General features: G+C 38.4%; 1 protein-coding gene across 4 annotated transcripts in view; it reads left to right on the top strand.

Moving 5' to 3' along the window:
- EXOC6B (exocyst complex component 6B) overlaps positions 1-20,046 on the top strand; it is a 529,977-nt gene that overhangs the window by 389,312 nt on the left and 120,619 nt on the right. For all 4 annotated transcript variants that reach the window (XM_080685494.1, XM_080685493.1, XM_080685495.1 and 1 more), the window contains one exon: positions 15,396-15,469. In XM_080685494.1, coding sequence (XP_080541620.1) covers positions 15,396-15,469 — 74 coding nt within the window. The remainder of the gene's footprint in view (positions 1-15,395; positions 15,470-20,046) is intronic.

Below are 20,046 nucleotides of genomic sequence, written 5' to 3' on the forward strand. Positions count from 1 at the left end.
GCCTGCCTTACTCATTTCTCTGACTTTGAGCTTTCTTCATAGTGTAGTCAGACATACCTCCCCCTGTGACTCTTGATACCTCTCCTTTTAATGGTTCAGCATTTATTTTATATTGTACACTTATAAAACATTTTGCAGTTAAAGATCAAGATTGTTACTGTCATCATTGGCTGGGTAACGGAGACAGAGAACTTTGTCCTGAAACTTATATGCTAATCAACTATCATCATTTAAAAAAATTATATTCTACTGTTTCTCACAAATGGTCTAAGACTACTTTCAACAGGATACATTGAAAAATAATAAGCTAAATATAAGAAAGGGAAAATGGGCCCTGGCCAGCATGGCTTGGTTGGTTGAGCGTTGGTCCATGCACCAAAAGATTGCCAGATTGATTCCCAGTGGGGGCAGATGCCCAGATTCGGATTCAATCCCCTGTTGGGTGTGTTGCAGGAGACAACTGATCAATGTTTCTCACATCAATGTTTCTCTCTTTCTTTCCCTCTCCCTCTAAAATTTCAATAAAAACATATTTTCTTTTTGAAAAAGGGAAAATGGGATGAAGAGAAGAAAGGTAAGAATACTAGCATAAGGATTAATAGGGAGGTGATATAAAAATTTACTGACAGGCGTGGTGAAGAATTTACAAAGCATACAGCCATCTCAGTGACTGACATTTTAAAAATATGAGCTGAATAAATCCATAATATAGATTGTGGACATGTGCTTTAATCCTTATTTCATAGCCAATGTAAAAATAGATTTCAGATTGTTATGAATTTTGGGAGTGCTCTTTTTTATCACTTCAAAATCTGAAGTCCTTCTCTGCATATTTCATTTTGGTTTACATTCATTACAATTAACATCATCCAAAGCTGTGCTGACCAATATTACAGCTACTAGCTACAAGTGGCTGTGAGCATTTGAAATGCAGCTCACGGAAATGAGATGTGTGGTCAGTGTAAAATACATATTGGATTTTGAAAAAAAATCATTGAATAATATTTAAAATATTAATTCACATTGATATTAAAATATTTTAGATATATTGGGTCAAATAAGATATTATTAATTTTAAAATTAATTTTTCTTTTTTTAATGTATCCATTGGAAATTCTTAAATTTCACATGTGGCTCGCATTTCTATTTGGACAGTGCTTTTCTAGGGGAATTGGTTTTCACTGTTATGTTAAATGCCGTACAGAATTCTTTCTCCATGTAAAATTTCAAATAGCCATAGCTTTGTGTATATATTCATACAACAGAGTAATCAGTGCTTAACAAACACATGGATAAAATTAAGTCCTTAAAAGCATAGTAAAAATATCAAGGGTATAAAGTTACTTCTTCAGAATACCAGTCTTTCTCATTTCTCAGGAAGCCCACCCTCTTACGACAGATCCTCAGTGGTCCTAGAGATTATGCACAGAAGCACTGCTGGTGCCCAACTGGGAGAGGCTTCTTCTCACCATAGTTTTAAAGAACTATTATGAAATTGGCCCTTATTTTGCAAAATCATAAAGCATTTGGAATATCAGAGGAGAGGTGTGACTTTACATAAATCTGTATAACTTCATGATTTTATTGTTTCCTAACTAAGTAGAAAAGAGTGTGTAATCCTATATAATAAAAGTCTAATATGCAAATTGTCCCCTCAGGAGTTTGACCTCTCACAATGATGTGCACTGACCACCAGGGGGCAGCCCGGAATGAAGGAAGGCCCCAGCCAGCAGCTGGCAGCTGGGGGAAGGAAGGCCCTGATAGGCCCTGATCACCGGCCAGGCCTAGGGACCCTACCTGTGCATGAATTTTGTGCACTGGGCCTCTAGTATGTATATAAAGGAACATGTAAAGTTAATATTTGTTTTTAGACATTCCAGGTGGGGGATGCATATTGAAATAGACTGAGAGGGATTTGATTCTAACTGGTTCACTGACTTAACAACCATTTTGGCCTTAATTTTTTCATCTGTGCAAGTTCTTGGTAATTACTAAGGCTCCTTTCAATTATAGAATTCCGGGATGTAGGCTCAAGTCCTAGGACATCCTTTGTAGTTTTCTTTTTTGGCTGTTATGTTTCTGTAGAATATTAAGGGAAAGTCCAGTATGATATGGCATGGCATTTTTCTGCAACTTCTTCCTCTACAAATAATCACACAATGCAAAAGTCACTCTGTTTGATTTAGTGAATGCAGTGAAAGTATTCTTATCTCTCATTTAGAATATTTTTTAAAATTTCTTTTATTTTTAAATTTATTGTGGTGACATTTGTTAATAGAATCATATAGGTTTCAGGTATACATTCTATAATACATAATCTGCATATTGTATTGTGTGTTTTCTACCCCAAGTCAAGTCTCCTTCCATCACCATTTATATCTCCTATACCCTCTTCTACCTTCCCCATTTCCCCTTCCACTCTGGTAATCACCATACTGTTATCCGTGTCTATGAGTTTTGTGGGGGTTTTTTGCTTAATCACTTCACCTTTTTCACCCAGCTCCTTACTTCCTATCCTCTGACAGTTGTCAGTCTGTCCTCTATCTATGAGTTGGGTTGTCTTTTCATTTTGTTGATGGCTTCCTTTGCAGTGCAAAAACTTTTTTGTTTTAATTTATTATTATTATTTATTTATTATTATTATTATTATTGATTTCAGAAAGGAAGGGAGAGGGAGAGAGAGACAGAAACATCAATGATGAGAGAGAATCATTGATCAGCTGCCTCTTGCATGCCCCACACTGGGGACCATGCCGGGAATCTAACTGTGACCTACTGGTTCATAGGTCAACACTCAACTACTGAGTCATGCCAACCAAGCAAAACTTTTTAGTTTTAACCAAGGATGTAAAAGACCTATATTCAGAAAGACACTGAGGAAAGAAATTGAAGAAGATACAAGTAAGTGGAAACATATACTGTGTTCATGGATAGGAAGAATTAACATCATTAAAATATCCATACTACCAAAAGCAATCTATGATTCAACACAATTCCTGTTAAGATACCAATGACATATTTCACAGAACTAGAATAAATGTTCCAAGAATTTATATGGCACCACAAAAGACTCTTAATAGCCACAGTGATCTTGAGAAAGAAAAACAAAATTGGAGGAATCACACTACCTGAGATCAAAATATATGGTACTGGCATAAAAACAAATATATAGACCAGCGCAACAGAGTAGAAAGTCCAGAAACAAAACCCACACCTTTGTGGTCAATTAATATTTGACAAAGGAAGCAAAAACATACAATAATGCTGGGAAAATTAGATACATGTAGAAAAATAAAACTAGAATACCTTCTTACATCATACACAAGAATAAACTCAAAGTGGATTAAAGACTTAAATGTTAGACCCGAAATCATAAAAATCCTAGAAGAAAACAAAGGCAGTTAAATCTTGGACATTTCTTGTAGCAATATTTTTTCTGATATATTTCCTTGGACAAGGGAAACAAAAGAAAAAATAGAATATAATTTCTTTAGATGAAGAGTAGCACTGTGTTTCTTCAAAGGCACCCAGTGTCCCCTAGACTTCATGACACTGTAGGAACTTACATCATCTCTTTCTTTAGACCTTGAATAGAATTGTTTTCTAGTTTGTTTTACTGGATGAAACCAACTAATTTTATTGAACTGTTTTACTAATTATTATTACACTAGTGGCCCAGTGCACAGATTTGTACACATTGAAAGGAAATTAATTAGAAAAGATTTGTGCAGTGATTACATTACTGCAAAAAATTACATGTCAAAATAGTATGTATATTATCCTATCTAATAAAAGAGTAATATGCAAATTGACCATCACTTTAACACACAAGATGGCTGCCCTCATGTGGTCAAAGATGGCTGCCCCCATGTGGACACTAGATGGCCAGCAGGGAAGGGCAGTTGGGAGGGAGCAGGCCTGCAGGGGAGGGCAGTTGTGGGCAATCAGGCCTGCAGGGGAGGGCAGTTGTGGGGGACCCAGGCTTGCAGGGGAGCACAGTTGGGGGCGACCAGGCCCTCAGGGGAGGAGAGTTAGGGGTGACCAGGCCTGCAGGGGAGGGCAGTTAGGGGCAATCAGGCTGGCAGGGGAGTGGTTAGGGCAGGGGTGGGCAAACTTTTTGACTCGAGGGCCACAATAGGTTCTTAAACTGGACCGGAGGGCCAGAACAAAAGCATGGATGGAGTGTTTGTGTGAACTAATATAAATTCAAAGTAAACATCATTACATAAAAGGGTATGGTCTTTTTTTTTTATTTCAATAGTTTTATTCATTTCAAACATTTTAACAAGAAGAATGTAAACACTAATTATTATAACTTGAAACTTCAAAAAATGGAGGAATCATAGCACAATAACATACCTTATATTGAAGATGGCAAAGGCAAAATAAAATTGCCTAACAAAGGAAAGGTACAAAAGCCTTTCAAATTAAACTTAAATATAATAAAATAATTTAAAACTAAAACAAACAGAAAAGAACAAAATGTGTAAACAGTAAATTAAACATTTTCTTTAGTGCAACTTGCAAATTATGCCCGGGACGTAGATGTAGATGGCAATGTAGACTGGGTTGAAAGGTTTTTGGTCTTTAAAACATCAACTTCAGTGGGAACAGTGTTGTTGGTCTCCTTTTTTAGCTAATGCATCGAAGTCTGGAGTTAGTTTTGTTGTGGCTATTCTCAGGATAGATCTGAGGTGTTCATCAGTTAAGCTGGATCTGTGAGGGGCTTTGTTGATGTTCATGATGCTAAATGTCTGCTCACAAACATAGGTTGACCCAAACAGCACCAGTATCTTCTGTGCCATCCTCTGGATGTTTGGAAAAGTGGCTTCATTAAGTGAAGCATAAAAGTCTCTTAGTTCAAGAGAGCTGAATTTCTCCTTTAGGACAAATTCAGACTGAAGATCGATGAGTTCCAGTTGCACCTCTTCTGGTGCTGTTTCAGGGTTTTGTGACAAAGGACAGGCCACCAGTTGAAGTGACTGGTCAATTTTTTCAACATCAGAAAACCAACGACAGAATTCTGCATGCAGGTCATCCAGTGATTTGCTGTATTTCTTCACGTTTTGGATGGTCTCCTTCTGTGTGGCTAGTGTGGCAAAATGAGTGAAGACTTTGTCTGAAATTTGTCTGGAAAAGAAAATCAGCTTCGATTTAAAGGCTTTCACATTAGTGTACATGTCATGTACATACTGATCTTTTCCCTGTAGCTTCACATTTAGCTCATTCAAATGTGAAAATATATCTACAGCAAATGCAAAGTCACACAGCCAATTCTTGTCACTCAGCTCAGTAAATTCGTCAGACTTCCCCTTTAATTTCAAAAATGCACCAATCTCTTCTTTGAGCTCCCACACTCATTGGAAAACTTTGCCCAAACTCAACCAGCGGACACGAGAGTGGTAAAGTAAGTCGTGTTGATCCGCATCAGTTTCCTCCAGAAACTTAATAAACTGACGGTGCTGAAGTCCCTTTGCTCGAATGAAATTAACAAGCTTTACGACTGGATTAACAACATGATTAAGTTGTAATATAGACTTGCACAATGATTCCTGGTGAAGAATACAGTGAAGAAAAATAACATCTTGGTTAGGGTTCTCCTCTTTCACTTTATCCTGAATTCTTTTTAGCAGTCCAACATTTTTTCCAGTTAAATTTGGAGATCCATCTGTCGTGACATTAGCAAGTTTACTCCATGGTAGCTTCATTTTCTCGATGACAGTAGACACCCGGTCATACAAGTCCTCTCCCCGTGTTTTTTCTTTCAGTGGCTCCATGGCTAAAAACTCCTCCGTAATTTCAAAATTGTCACTAATCCCTCAGATAAAAATTAAGAGCTGAGCAGTGTCCTTTACGTCATTACTTTCATCCAATGCTTGTGAATAAAACTTAAAGAACTCTGCCTTACTATTTAACTTGCTGGCCAAGTCTTCATCAATCAGTTCCACTCGACGAGTCACTGTCCTGCGCAATAAGCTGAGTTTTTCAAATTTGCCTTTGCTCTCTGGACACAAGAGACCTGCTGTCTCTATCATACATTCTTTCAAAAACTCGCCTTCAGCCAAAACCGGTTTGGCTCAGTGGATAGAGCGTCGGCCTGCGGACTGAAGAGTCCCAGGTTCGATTCCGGTCAAGGGCACGTACTTTGGTTGCGGGCACATCCCCAGTAGGAGGTGTGCAGGAGGCAGCTGATCGATGTTTCTCTCTCATCGATGTTTCTAACTCTCTATCCCTCTCTCTTCCTCTCTGTAAAAAATCAATAAAATATATTTAAAAAAAAAACTCGCCTTCAGAGAGAGTTTTGCTAGCTTTTGCTAATTTGAATGATAGCATAAAACTTGCTTTGGTAGTTGTCTCTTGAATTGCAGTTTGTCTGTGAAAGACATTTTGCTGAGCCTGTAATTTAGCCATCAACCTCTGTGCAGTAGCCTCCCGTTCTTGAGGTGACTGCTTGCTAGCATAGTTGCCATGCTTTGTGGCAAAGTGATGGCTGAGATTGTACTCTTTGAAGACTGCAAGTGTTTCCTGGCATATCAGACATACTGGCATTGATCGGACTTTGGTGAAAAAATATCTTGTTATCCACTCCCTCTTAAACACTCGGCATTCATTGTCCACTTTCCTTTCCTTTGGTCCACTCATGTTTAATATTGGGCTAAAACCAACAGTACCATTCTCTTATTAAATTCTTTACTAAAATAAGACAGTAAAGTATAAAAACAAGTGATTAAATTTGCTCTACTATAACATTTTGGGTCTTCTAAAAATATATATATATAACAAAATCATCTGAAAACGTTCAGACATGGGACAGAGGCACACCCTGACCATAGAGAACAACCCCTTTCCTCCATAGGAAACCTGTGTATCTTTCTCACAGGCCCTTTGTTTATGGTAACACACATAGCTGCACATTGCTGTGTCTTCCAGACACACTTGTATGGGAGGTGCTAGGGCAGTGCAAAACATGGGTAACCAGTAGTTACCACTAGCACTTCCGTTACTGGCAAAAAACAGCCGCAGTGCACATAGTGTGAAAGAGCCCATTATCAATGTCAGATTGCATCCACTGGACTCTATAAAAACAACCAAGTGCCACTTTTAAATGCCCATTGCAACAGTTTTTCTTATTACAAGCTGGAAATGGCAGGATATTTATATATATACCCTACTGTGACAGCATGGCAGAGCATTACAAAGGAGAAAACCCAGCATCTGGTGATGTCCATAAGTACCAGACTTCAGGCTGTCATTACCAGGAAAGGGTTTTATCCAAGTATTAGATATGAACATTTGATTTTCACTTTTTCATTTGTCCAGTTATTTCTGAAACCCTGAAGTTAAGCGATTTTGTAATAAAATCTTTAGTTCATCACATTTCTATACAATCTTTTTGTTCAACCCACTGAATTAGGGTTTGTTCACACTAGCCGTGCTGCCGTTGCAGTGTGGTGCAGTATTGCAATGCAGCGCAGCTAGGGTTAATGCAGGGTACACAGGTTTCCATCATGTTTGCGTTGATGCTAATGTGCAGTGGTGCATGTTAACACAAATGCCCTGTAGCACGAATTTTTACAGGCACAAGGGGGAGAAGCAAACGCAGCGCAAAATGCATTTGTTTTGCCACTAACACATGCGGTTAGTTGCCACGGTAGCATTACTGATACCGCATCCATATCAGCAAAAAAATGCAGCCGCAGCATGGCTAGTGTGACATGTCCTCTGTGTGTCTTTTTCCCTGCTGCGCGCTTCCGCAGTGGGAAAAAAAAACTGCAGTGGATACAAGCCCTAAAAGCTGAAAGTCTTTGTTGTTTTATTAACAAGTCATTGTGATGTACAGAATGTGGGAACAGGAAAAAATTGTGTTTGAGTAGAGCTCTTAATCTTACCTCAGAAAGGCTCTGATACTGTGCTCTCCAGGGGCGTGTCTCCCTACATCACCACGATAACATGTCTACGCATTCCCAGGGTGATGTTGGGAGACGCGTCCGCGGGCATTACAAGGAGCCTCTGGAAGATTGAGAGGTTGTTCCTTCTACTGAATGGGCAGATATAAATCCTCCCACTTCAGAAGAAGGAGCTGCGGCCGTGTTTCCTGACGTTGCCATGTTAACACTGCTGCTGGTGAAGGAGCGGAGGGGAGAGCAAGAGAACCCTCCGCTCTTTCGGCTCCGCGGGCCGGATAGAACAGCCGAACGGGCCGGATCCGGCCCACGGGCCGTAGTTTGCCCACGGCTGGGTTAGGGGGTGATCAGGCTGGCAGGCAGAAGCAGTTAGGGGCAATTAGGAAGGCAGGCAGGCGAGCAGTTGGGAGCCAGGATCGGGCCTAAATGGGCAGTCGGACATCCCTCGAGGGGTCCCAGATTGGAGAGGGTGCAGGCTCGGCTGAGGGACACCCCCCCATGTACGAATTTCATGCACCGGGCCTCTAGTAGTATTATAAAATTAAAACACACGTACCATTGGTGCCAGTGAGAAATTTATATGTATTGCACACGCGTGAGTCAACATTTATTTTTAAATTGCCAGTGCATGTCATATGTACCAGCTGGTTGGTCAGTCAGACAGTCAGACGGATGGACAGATGGTCACTTAGCCTTTTATATATATAGATGTTAAACAAGGCATAGAAATCAGCTTCTCCCATTTTCTATGTTTATTTCTCATAAGAGAGCTTCCCACTCCAGGTGAATGTGTGCTATCATTGACACCAGTCACTGCAAGTGCCTGGACTCTCATTTCCTCTCAGTGGTATGTTCAAGGGATAGCCAGATGGCGATTGATGGACCTGTTTACTTAGCAGCAGCATGAAAGTTCATTCCTATGGCCATTTCCTAGCTTCTAGGGCAGTGGTCGGCAAACTCATTAGTCAACAGAGCCAAATATCAACAGTACAACGATTGAAATTTCTTTTGAGAGCCAAATTTTTTAAACTTAAACTTCTTCTAATGCCACTGCTTCAAAATAGACTCTCCCAGGCCATGGTATTTTGTGGAAGAGCCACACTCAAGGGGCCAAAGAGCCGCATGTGGCTCACGAGCCAGTTTGCCAACCACTGTTCTAGAGGATTCACTCCCTGATAATTAAAAAGCTATGTCTATCTGTCCTACTTTTTAATTGTCTTTCAAAGCAAAAGGATCTTGGAGAATTAAACTTTAAAAATTATTTATAAATCTGGAGTACTGGTTTGGCATTTGCTATCAGACTTTATTATTATCAGTTTTCTCTCACAGAAACTTTGAGAATTAAGTTCAAGTTGGCCTGTACTGTCCTCTGCCCTTCTCAAGGTACAAGATCTAGTGACTTACATATTTAAAATACAAAAACAAAGAATAATTTACATCACAGAGGCATACCCTGGATAAATAACGGTAGCTGTTTTTATGATCACATGTCCATACAAGCACACTTTATAAATAGAGGGTGGCCCCCAAAAATGTATACACACACTTGAATCATTATAAAGGCAGTGTTTATTAAAATACATTGCATTTTCAAAATTGAGCTACATTTTTGGGGGACATCCTGTGCAGTCAGTTGAAATCTCCAACGAGCTTTTCCCTCCCATACCCCCACCCCTCTGTCTTATTGATATCTCTCACCTTAATTCTTATTTCCTTATGTTCTGGCCCACCTTTCTCTGACCAGCAGGGCCTTGAGTGCATTCCCTGTGGGCACCATCATCTCCTCTCTGTAATTAGCTTAGTGGAGCCAGTGTGAAGTGATGCAAGAAGGCTTTAGCTTCCCTAGAGCCACACTTTGTAGTCTAGCACGCTCCTTATCTATTGCTCCAGAGAGCCAGATACCAGGAAACCATTATGTTAATATAGCAACAGCAGCTCTTATTTTTTCAATCCCACAAAAACCACATGTGACCTGACATGATCTTAAGATATAAACAAGTACTCCACATATTTTGCGCTCCCAGGTACTGAGTTTTCTTTCTCTCCTGGCATTTTGGCCAAATCCCTCAGCCTTTCAGTGAGGGATGGTGACGCTATCACGTCCAGTGTCTGGGCTGGAAATTCATTGGGAGCCATAGTATATGATGTTATTCAGGGACCACTGGTTAAAATGTTGTTTACTGTCTTTTCAACTTTCTTTTATTTGAACAAATGTTTTCTTCTAACAATTTTATTTTTCCTATTTGCCAGGTATTGTAGTAGTTTTATTTTTCTGAAATAAAATTTATCTTCTTGTTCATCTTCCTTTGAAAATTACTCTTGTTCTGTGGACAATTTGCAAAGATTCAGAAGAATTGGTTTTATATTTTGTTTCTCACAACTTGCTTTTGATAAACTCCAAAATGTCCTGTCTAGCTATACAGATTGCAGACATTTTGACTTCTCAAAGCCCCTTGTAACTGATTCAACCTTTTAATATTCTAATTAGAGTTCTATGCTCTTTAGAAATGTATACTTTGTTTTTCTTCAGCTAAATGTGAATGTGCCTGATAATTTTGAATTAAAACATATTTCTCCTCCCCCCCTTTAAGTGACAAATTTAGTAATTTTAAGATCGGCCTTTAGGAAATCTAGAAAGCATTTTGAGATTAGTGGAATCCCTCTTTTTTTTCCTCCTTTACTAATTCCATTTCATTATAATATGAATATTATTAGAAATGTAAGCCTACAGGATATTTTTGAGAAATTAATATTGTTTAAAAAAATGGTTGTCATACTTCATAGGTTTAATTGTATGTATGTGAGAATGTGAGGAAATGTTGGCTATTTGGTAGGTAAAATACTCTTTTCATGTGAACTTCTTTCCCTGGTTAAATCTTCACTTAAATAGTATGCCTTCTTTTCTGTAACTTTTACACCTCCTTTTAATTTATGTTTAATGAAAATAAATCCTTCATTAAACCCAATGAGTTGGCGATTTACTCTTGAAAAGATTTTCACATTTGCAAAGTGATACCAGTTTCAACTCTGGGAATCCATCCCTTGTTGGACCAGGGCAGGGAAGAGCTGCTGAGGAGAGAGGGCTTTCTATAGGATGGTTTGGTGCTGCTCAGGGGTTTTGCCAACTTCAACAAGTTTTCTAAGAGGAAGCTTTCTTGCCAGCCTCATTGGAACTTGTCAGTGCCCAAGTCATATGAGATGGTCAAAGGTGAGGTTTGATTCTGTGCTAAGTAGAACAAACACCCTGTTATTTTTGCAATAGGGAGGCCATTCTGTAGAACTCCAGGTTATGGAAACTTTGGTATTGCCTAACCATTCCTATAGATATTGGAATCCTGAGGCAAGTCCAGAAAGGGACTGGTGCATTGTGCCCTATTTATTCATTGGCTCCTTTTGGCCAGAATTGCTTGCATGTTCCCCTTTCTGTGGTGTCAAAAGAGGAAGGTTTTCATTTGTGACTCTGAAGAGACTTGTGTGTCCATAGAATCAATTTGTGCGTGCATCAGTGTGTTTTTGGCTGGGAGCTTCTTGCCCCCTCCTGTGTGTGGTTTTCCTCCTTTCTATCATTTTAATTCAAAATTATCAGGCACATTCTATCACCTGGGAATTTGGCTGTGTAAATCAATCCCAGGTGATAATGATAAATCTTGAACAACTTATATCTCTTTTCACTAGAAAAAGTACTACTAAATGAGCACACTAAATAATTTGGGGTGTGTGTATGTATTCTTCTATTTCATTTTCTCTGATTATAAAAGTGGCCTATACTCATTTTAAAAATTATAAGATATAAAAAGAATAAAGCCCTCTTATAAACTTCCTCTCAGTAACAGTCTCAGTTAACATTATGAAATGAGTGTCTTCAATGCATATTACATTTTATATAGTTGAAATCAGACTATATACAAATTTTCATTTTATTTTTTTAAATATTCATACTTTCTTATGCAAACAACATTTTTGATATATCTAAAAAAATTGACTCTAGGACAATAATCATGTTTTCAAAGATACATTGAGTCACAAATTAGATATGTATTTTATGCACTTACTGAATTTTTAAAATAATAGCAATGAAAATTGCTGTGGCTAATTATCATATTAACTTCCTTTCAGTGAAGCACTGAGGTACTTGCCTATAAATAAATTTGCAATGCCAACTCTTCGCTGAATGGTAACTGAATTTCTTTTAGTGTTTTGTCCTGGGTTTACAATTATTTCTTAACCTTTGGTCATCAACCCTCTGAGAACTCAGTGAAAGCTATGAATCTTCTTCCCAGAGAAATGCATATTCACACCAAAAACTAATTGTAATGATAATCAATTATGATATGCCAGGCACTCTGCCAACTGCTTTACATGTGTTATTTCATGCAATCAGCAAAGCAGCACTATAAGGAATGCACTGTTATCCTCATTTTGGAGATAAAGACATCGAAGTGTAAGGAGATTAATTTTCCCGTGGCCATAGAGCTAGGGGAACTTGGGCTCAAACTCTGATTTTTATGACCCCAGAGTCTATCCCCTAAATCAGTGGTCAGCAAACTCATTAGTCAACAGAGCCAAATATCAACAGTACAACGATTGAAATTTCTCTTGAGAGCTATATTTTTTAAACTTAAACTTCTTCTAACACCACTTCTTCAAAATAGACTCGCCCAGGCCATGGTATTTTGTGGAAGAGCCACACTCAAGGGGCCAAAGAGCCGCATGTGGCTCTTGAGCCGCAGTTTGCCGACCACTGCCCTAACTCATTGTGCACCTAATTTTAGGGAACTTATAAATTCCTAAAGCCTGTTCATCGATACTCATGTTATAACACCTTCCCTGTTTCGATCAAAAGATTGTTATTGGCAGTGAAGAGTCTGTATGATTACTGAATCTTGCTATTTTTGTAACTTATTTACTTAATATATAAGTATTTGATACACATTTACTGTTTTGAATACTTGTTAGGTTCTGTGATATGTTCTTTATCCTTAAGGAGTTTACTATCGACATGGGATGACAACAATCACACACATAAGACAATGAGAAAAAATACAAATATAAAGTTGACTATATTGTAATTAGACATTTCCATAAGCTCTACATGAAAATTAATCTTTACTTTGTCATATCTTGATGCAGTTGTCATTGTTTGATTTTCTGATTTATAAAAGGAAAGTCAAGTCTAAAAGGCCACCATGTCCTCTGGGAATCTGGAAGATTCAGTATGTCATAAAAATGAAGTCTATAAAGTGAGACTCTGAGAACTAAGTATGTATCACATCCAGAATCCTGAGGGTTTCATCAGCTTAACCTGTGAGCCCCAGGGAGCATGCCCAATAAGGAGATTCAAGAATGTTTAGCCAGCTCTCAAACCATGCATCGCAGGGTAACTCTCCTGTGCTGCTCATGTGTAGGCAGTAGAACATCTTGCTAGAACATTCATTTTGACTCGAATAGGGTTCCTACTTCAAATGATGCAGCATAGCCTTGAGTCATGCAGGCGCAGTAGTAGTAATCTACCAATCTTGGATGAAACCACGTTGCATGGGAGGCCTATTGAAGCTGACCATCTGACAATCAAAGCTGTCAAAGAGAGGGGCTGTGGCCTTAATTCAAAGAACTGCTTTCTACGGGAGCATATAATGGGAACGTTGTACGTGTGACTTCAACAGCTGCTTTATACAAGGTTATCACAGATAATGGCTATTGTAAGATATGAAGGATGGATCATGTCAAGCTTTCTATTAACTAGGCCCTCATCAAGTATTGTACAGTTTTAGAATTTTACTCTTTTAAAACTTTAATCATTTGGGTTATCATATGATAGAATTAATTTATAAATGACATTTGAATTTTCTTTTCAAAGCAAATAGAAACTTAGTTATGTGAATTGTGGTATATAGTTTGTCTTCTTCATTTATGAATAATTTTTATTTGAAATGTCTAAAATAAGAATCTTTTATGTACATTTGTGCTATATTTTAATCACTTTAATAAGTTGTTTAAAATTTCATGGCACACACTGTTTTCATAATCCCTGCAACTTGACTGGGTAGCATTATTTTTTAAAGTTAGGCCAAGATTTTGTGAAAACCTATTATGTCTTAGAAGCCTGTAGGTGGAAAATATTTTTAATGAACATATATTTCTATCATTGTTCACACATTGCCATTTGAATCTATCTAGCTACTAGTTGTTTGAAGTGATTTTCCAGACAAATATGCAAATATCCTGATGGATTTTATTTAATTTCAAAAGGAAAGTATGATATCAACTCTCGATAATTTCTTAAATTCATTCCTGGAGGAAATTATAATTGAAAGCATTCCTTTTCATATTTGCTTTGAGCAGATCCTAGAGTTATTTTTGAGGTGAGTAGTAGATTGATGTTAAATGTCCATCACACTTTGGCTTCACAGAGAGAATTCAAGACATAATAACTGTCCACCTTTTAAATTCCTGTGTGTGTGCACACGCACACACACACACACACACACACACACACACACACACACATGCTCCTGTGAAGGGGGCTTACACAAGACCTTTTGATTTCATAATAAGCAGGCCTAGGGACAATAAAATTTGACATTCTTAACTGTTACTAGTGTTTGTCCCTGTAGCCCTGTGAAGTTATCTTCTTGTTAATGATATAGAAGCCAGAGTCATAAACTGAGCATGTACCCAAGGCACTACTGTAAACTGCAAATTGCATTCATGTTCTTTTTGACCTAAGACTAAATTGGAATAGAGGAAAGAGAAAAAGAATGTTCAAAAGTGGAATAAGAAGTAGAAGTCAAGAAGAAAAACTGTATTAGAAAGAAGGACATGTGCAAATGTTCCCCAAGTTTCTGTAGAAAGATTTATTTTGATGGGCTTTTCTATAACTGCAAATACTCTTTTGCTCAAGAGCCAAACACTGCATTGGGCGCCTCTGCTGCTGGTGTGTGCGTGTGTGCATGGTGTGTTGGCAATAGTGCACTCATGAGATAATGCAAATAATCAGTAAGGGAATAATTAATGATGTGGCAGGGAATATTTTTTTGATAAATGCTTGGGGAATGAGGTGACAGGCGTGAAATTGGAAAATTCCTTTAGCGATCTAAAATATAAATAGCTTTCGGAACTGAAAAGAGTTTCACAGCTGAAGATTTTATTGTGTTGAGAGGAAAAACTTTTTTCTCTCCCCCACTCCCTCCTCCTTTGCAAGTTGTTTGTCCATTCACAAAACAAATACTCTGAAGCCCAGCGCAGCTCATGGGAATAAATTTCAGGTCGAATTAGTACAGTTTCCTTGCTGTCAGGATGCTGGAATTAATGGTGTTTTGATGACACGAATTTTGAAGGGCAAACAAAGAAGCTGAAGGGAGAGAGACATGACTCCTTAGAAGCTTGGTCCTCCTCTCCCCCAGCCTCTCTTGTCTTCCCTGTCATCCGTCTGCCAATCTCCCTGTCCATGGTTAGTTAAAGGCGCTTTTTATCCTCTTTTCTTTCCCACAGAGTTTGCCAGATCCGGCCCGGTGCCTGGGTTCCAGGAGGACACGCTGCAGTTGGCCTTCATCGACTTGAGACAAGTAAGTCTTTGTGTTTTTGTTTTTTGTTTTTCTTTTAAGATGTGTGACTGAAGACCATCAGGTCTTAAGGAAAAAGGGGAGGGACGGGGGATTGGCATTGGCGATTCACACTGGAGACCTAAGGGTTTTTCTCTGTTTGAGGCCACCTCTTTTATTTAGCTATCTGGGATCCTTAGCTATGGTGGAGTTAAAGGTTTTGTGGGTAGAAGGGAAGGCAGGAGGTGGGAGGAGGGACCCAAAGAGTAGAGGGACTCAAGTGACCCTCAAGTGATGCGACCCATTGTGTTATAGTTGGCTTCTGCAGACACAGCAAAAAGATAACTCAGCAAACCAATGCTAAGCAGGTGCACTGATGCAGAGACTGCCTGCCTAGAGAACTTTTGTTTGCAGATAATGAGGGCAGCAGCATTTAAGGAAAATGAAATATTTTACATTCTGGACTGTTGGTTAGGCTTGTTGACTTTTTTTCTGTTGCCTTAAGTCTTCCCATCCCCTCCTTTGTGGGATGTGGTCAGCCATGAGTGACTAAATGGTCATTTTAGAAGATGATTAGCAAAGGCCCTGTCCACTCACGCTAACCTGACAGGCAACCCCATTAAAGTAACATGATGAAAACCTGTCCTTATGCATACCAGAGCTTTGCAAGCCCATCAGATAGAAAGACTTGCTCTATAGAGCTGTGGCCTCCAGGTTGAAATGGTGGGTAGGCCTTGGTGTTTTGGGTACAGAGGAGCAGGATGGGCGGGGGCCTAAAGAGGGAGAAAGTGAACTGGGCTCTGTCATCTCTTCACTCTGAAGATGGATGGGGTTGGATAGAAAGTGTGAATGAAGTAAGAATCAATGACTGATGCTTCTCTCCTATTAAAACAATCTTTTTTTTGGTCTGTTTTAAGAAGGGGGCTGGCTTTGTTTCTCCTGCCATAATGATGCAGTGCCTCTTGTTTTCAGAGCTGACATAGTTTGCATTCTGAAAACTTTTAGATGCCCAGGGTATTTCTTAAAGCTGTATCGGTAGTCTCCTTACCACTGTGACTCGATTCATGCTGGAACAGCTTTTGCCCCATAATGGATGGCTCGAGCTACCCCCGAATCCTTGTGATGGGTGGTGTAATCTGTCATCTGATGACAATTCTGGAAAGCCCTGTTAAGCAGAAAACAGAAAATTGTGTCTCTATAGATCCGCCAAAGTTTGAGGATTCAGGCCGCGTCCCAGAAACGTGTGTCAACTTAATATTTGAGGGCCGAGGCGGGGGTTCGCTTACACATAAAGGCTTTCTCAGCATGGTCACAAATGGAGCTCAGTATCTCTTTCTAAGTTAAGACCTTCCACCTGTGGATTCAGCAACTCAACTGAGACATTCAGGTTTTAACCCATTGGCTGATGTGAGGCTGAAAGATTGGGATTTTGCTTTAGGTTTTGTAGAGTGGATCTGTTGGACTTTTCCCCTTGTTTCTTCTCAGAAACTTCGGAGCCAATTGGCTTTTCTTGGAAAGCAGAAATTGAATTTCATTGGAGAATCGCATCCAAGGAAAAAATGTTTCCCTTCTCACTATTCATGAGAAGGAAGTGTGGTCATTCTCTCTAGTTTGTGGTTTTGGTCCCTATGGAAAGCAACCAGTGTTCACAGAAAATGTTAACGAAGGGAATGAGTTAGAGCACAGCCAAAATAAGGTGAATCTGAGCCGGGGAGCAATGTGCAAGCACTTGTGAGCTCTCAGTGAGCACTGTTTATGCTGAAGTTCCTGTTTCCTGTTACATTTATGTTCTCCACACCCTTTTATGATATTTTAGCAATAGAACCCTAAACCTCAAAATTTTACTAATGAAGAAAGAGTATGTCTTCCTATTGTATCGATCGCCTAATTTCTATTAATTTCTGTCCCTATTAGAGCAGCTTACATTTTTTAACAGGTCCTTTGGAAACCTTTCCTAGCTCTCATGCTGCAGCTCATTATCAGGGTCTCAGGTAGGTTGAATTATTGTGAGAAAAATTATCCTTCCACACCTGATGCTGAAAATATTGATCTTCTTACAGTTATCTTAGTCATTCTAACTTATTGAAAGTGAGCATTTTTTAAAAGGAGACTTCTTATTTTGAACTGTAGAGATGTTCAAACTATAAATAGAAAGCTTGGGAGTACGTTTCCAAAGGAGGTATCTAGACTTCAAATGAGGCATGATTAATGTCTGAATCTGTGTCCTTTGCATGTGCTCTTCGGAATGCTAAAATAGAGTTAAGGAATTTCGGGGGCTGGGGACTAATCTTAAAAATCATGTAGTATAACCTTTGGCTGGACAGCACCCCCGCTGTACTTGATTTCCTCCTTGAAGAGAACTCAACTGCCCCAAAGCAGCAAGGCCCACCTTACAACAGTCTGATTATGAGAAAGATATTTCTTAAGTTGGCTAAAATCTGTCTCACTTAACTTTGACCCTTTGACTCTTTATGATTTATTGAACTTCTTATCTTCTATGTTTTTCTTTTAAACATATTAACAACACAAATTTTGATCATTTTTATTTATTTAGCCTAATTAAACCTTCTGATTCCGTATCCACCTTATTAACTGAATAGCATGCTCTTTATAAGTCAAATATAACAATAAACAGGAATGGCAGATGTTAAAAGGAAGAAGTTAGAGTTAGGGTAAGTTATAGGGAGCACGCCCATGCAAGAGGAGGACATGTTCCCAGTTCAGTGAAGCAGGATGTTCTTTTACTAGTACTGTCCTTAAGTGTATTTATCTCACTGTTCATGAGTGTGTTCATTCTGAGCATGCTTTCATGTTCTCTCAAGTGGATGATAATTTTTAAAATATTCAAAACCTGGAATATGTGAAGAAATCATCTCGTTGTAGATTATAATAGCAGAGTGTCATTTAAAAGCTACAGAATTTCATTAGGAAGCAAATTAGACATGGATAGCAAAACTATTCATCCTTTTTCACCTGTCCTGTCTTCTAATTTTTCTACTTAAGGAAAAGACTGAAATGACATTTTGAATATACAAGCTTTCATGATATTTTACTTTTGTATAGCACTTCGAAGTTATAGTACATTTCCATATATATCTCGTTTGTCAAATCTCTGGGTTTAGAAAACCTGCTGTTAATAATAATGTGAATTAGACAGTGAACATCAAAATCTCCTTCTTTGCCACTTTATACTTTCTATATTTCCAAGTTCATAAAAGTAGTATTGCAGTGCAACTTCACATTCATATACTAAATACAAGTGCATATTTCTATCAAAATCTAAATTTGGGTTAATACTGAATCTTGAGAAGGACAACTTAAGGACTCATTTATGAACTATCTGAAGGAAGGACATGTGCACTCCAAGTACTAATACTTACTGGCCTAAAATAATTGGAAATTAAAATAAAAACCAATAGTAGATTCTCAGTAGTTACTTGATTCTTTAACAGTACTATGATTATATTTTTCTCGTTAAACATTCAGTAGATAATGCTGATGAACACCAGAATTTGAACTTCAGTTGATTTCTATTTCAGTTTATCAAATTCTGAGTAACTACTTTGAACAAAACACAACCTAGGTGCTGTGGGAATACACAAATGAATATGACACAGTCCCTGCTCTCCGGGAGCAAAGAGGTGATCAGCAAATACTAGATTCTAATATAAGATTCATTGTGATAAGTATGACATTGGAAGGAAGAAGTCATTATGTATGTTTCAATTATATTTGCAGCTTTTGCTATGTAACACTTCACTCCAAAATGTATTGGTTTAAAACAAGAACCATTTATTTAGCTCAAGTTTCTACAGATTGGCAGTTTGCAATAGGTTCAGCTGAGCTCACTCAGGCATTGCGGTCAGTTTGCTAGATTGGCTGGGGACTGCCTGGTCTAGTATGTCTTGGCTAGGCCCGCTCTTCTCTGCTCCATGTGATCTCTCACCCAGACGCAGCCTAACCCAGGCTTATTCACATTCATCTTGGCACGTATCCAAGAGAGCAAGAGGAAATGTGCCTTGAGGCCTATACTTGGAACTAGCAAACCATCTATTCTATTGGCTAGAGCTAGTTACAAGGCCAGCCCAAATCAAGGAATGGGGAAACAGATTCAAACTTAACACTTCAGTTGGGATATAAGACTTTCATATAAATGATGCAAAATAAGCAATGCAAGTCAAGAGCAAGATTATATCTATAGGTACCAAAAGAGGCTATAAAATGAAGAGGTTTTATAAAATGTTGCATGGAAAAGGTGGAGAGTTAAACTGAAAAAAAGTTAGGCAGAAGGTATTTCAAGCATAGAAAATAGCTGGTTTTAAGTTTTGTTTAAAAGTGTGTGTGTATGTGTGTGTGTTTGTGCACGTGTTAACACCAGTTTTAACTGAATATACAAATAAGATATGCATATGTTGTTGAAATAAGTTACATAGTGCTTATCTAATTATAAAAATATGCTATCTGAAAGTTTGGAAAATACAGAAAAGTTCAAACAAGAGAAAAAATATTTTCTTCAATTTCTTTACCTGTATATAAGTTTATACAAAATCAGGTTCCTACTGTATGTATAATATTTTAAACCTAATTTTTATTTATGTAGC

The sequence above is a fragment of the Plecotus auritus genome, assembly GCF_963455305.1.
Source record: "Plecotus auritus genome assembly, chromosome: 8".
NCBI lineage: Eukaryota > Metazoa > Chordata > Mammalia > Chiroptera > Vespertilionidae > Plecotus > Plecotus auritus.